A 1,151-nucleotide genomic window follows, 5' to 3' on the forward strand; every position below is an offset into this window, starting at 1 on the left:
CTTCGCAGTAGGAGTGCACCACCCGCTGCTCATGGACCTGCTGCAAGCTGTCGTCAGACACCCCCGCCGTGAGGACAATCAACAGCTCCCTAAAAAAAATAACGACGTCCTCCAGGAACTCCAACGACACGTCGTTGTCCAGGCTGGCGGCGCATTCAGCCGCCACACACATCAACGCATGCATTCCGCCTCCACAAACGAAGGCCTCCATCAACGCGTTACAAGCCTTCGGATGCGAGTCGAAGCCTGCCAGTCGGTAGAGCCGGCGTACGGACTCCATGGCGTATTGCGTCAAGTCGTCTTGCCTACCAGAGTTGCGATAGGTAGCGCGGTCGCGTACCATGCGTGTAAGTTTTACTGCCACCTCGTAGAATTCTGCCGCGGGCTCCTTGAGCGTGGGCTGCCCTCGGCTGGGTCGGGGCCCTCCAGTACGGCACGCGCGAAGGAAAGCTCGGCAGTCGGAATCAGACATGCTTTTAATTATCGTTTTCTAATGAGATTCATCGAAGATTCGAGCAATACAGCGTTTCACTTAAATCCAAATAGAGACTTCAACGTCCTTATCCACATAGGCGACGAGTCTCTACAGTTGGGAAGGACCCAGGCACTCACTTTGGTATCTTAGCGGGAACGATTTCAGGCGCGGAATCCTGTGTTAGGATATCGCTGCCCGCCGCTGAAGCACGTTTCTCAAGGACCTTGTGCATACCTACCGCCTCGACTTGAGACCTCTCGACCTTGTCTTCAGACTCGACGCAGATGGTAGACTCGACTGTAGACTTCTGGTTTCCTTCGTCCACAGTAGTTTCCATAACGTCGGGCTTTACCGTCTCCTCCGCGTGAACCTTGTCTTCAGCCTCGACGCAGCTGGTAGACTCGACCGTAGACTTCTGCTTTCCTTCGTCCACAGTAGTTTCCACAACGTCGGGCTTTACCGTCTCCTCCGCGTGAACCTTGCCTTCGGACTCGACGCAGCTGGTAGACTCGACTGTAGACTTCTGGTTTCCTTCGTCCACAGTTGTCTCCGCAACGTCGGGCTTTACCGTCTCCTCCGCGTGAACCTTGTCTTCAGCCTCGACGCTGCTGGTAGACTCGACTGCAGACTTCTGGTTTCCTTCGTCCACAGTAGTCTCCACAACGTCGGGCTTTAC

General features: G+C 55.2%; 1 protein-coding gene across 3 annotated transcripts; it reads right to left on the reverse strand.

Moving 5' to 3' along the window:
- On the reverse strand, positions 1–1,151 carry KVP17_003411 (uncharacterized protein; the record flags this gene model as incomplete). Of its 3 annotated transcripts, XM_068520654.1 has the most annotated exons (2): positions 1–410; positions 613–1,151. In XM_068520654.1, coding segments are annotated over 2 exons (949 nt in total), but the record flags the coding sequence as incomplete, so codon positions are not given. The 3 variants fall into 3 exon arrangements, with proteins under 3 accessions (XP_068379611.1, XP_068379612.1, XP_068379610.1); XM_068520655.1 differs by lacking the exon at positions 613–1,151 and having other exon boundaries at positions 23–472; XM_068520653.1 differs by lacking the exon at positions 1–410 and having other exon boundaries at positions 609–1,114.

This window comes from the organism of the source record quoted next (assembly GCF_019968985.1).
Source record: "MAG: Porospora cf. gigantea B chromosome Unknown PgB_NODE_11068_length_1151_cov_278.749, whole genome shotgun sequence".
NCBI lineage: Eukaryota > Apicomplexa > Conoidasida > Eugregarinorida > Porosporidae > Porospora > Porospora cf. gigantea B.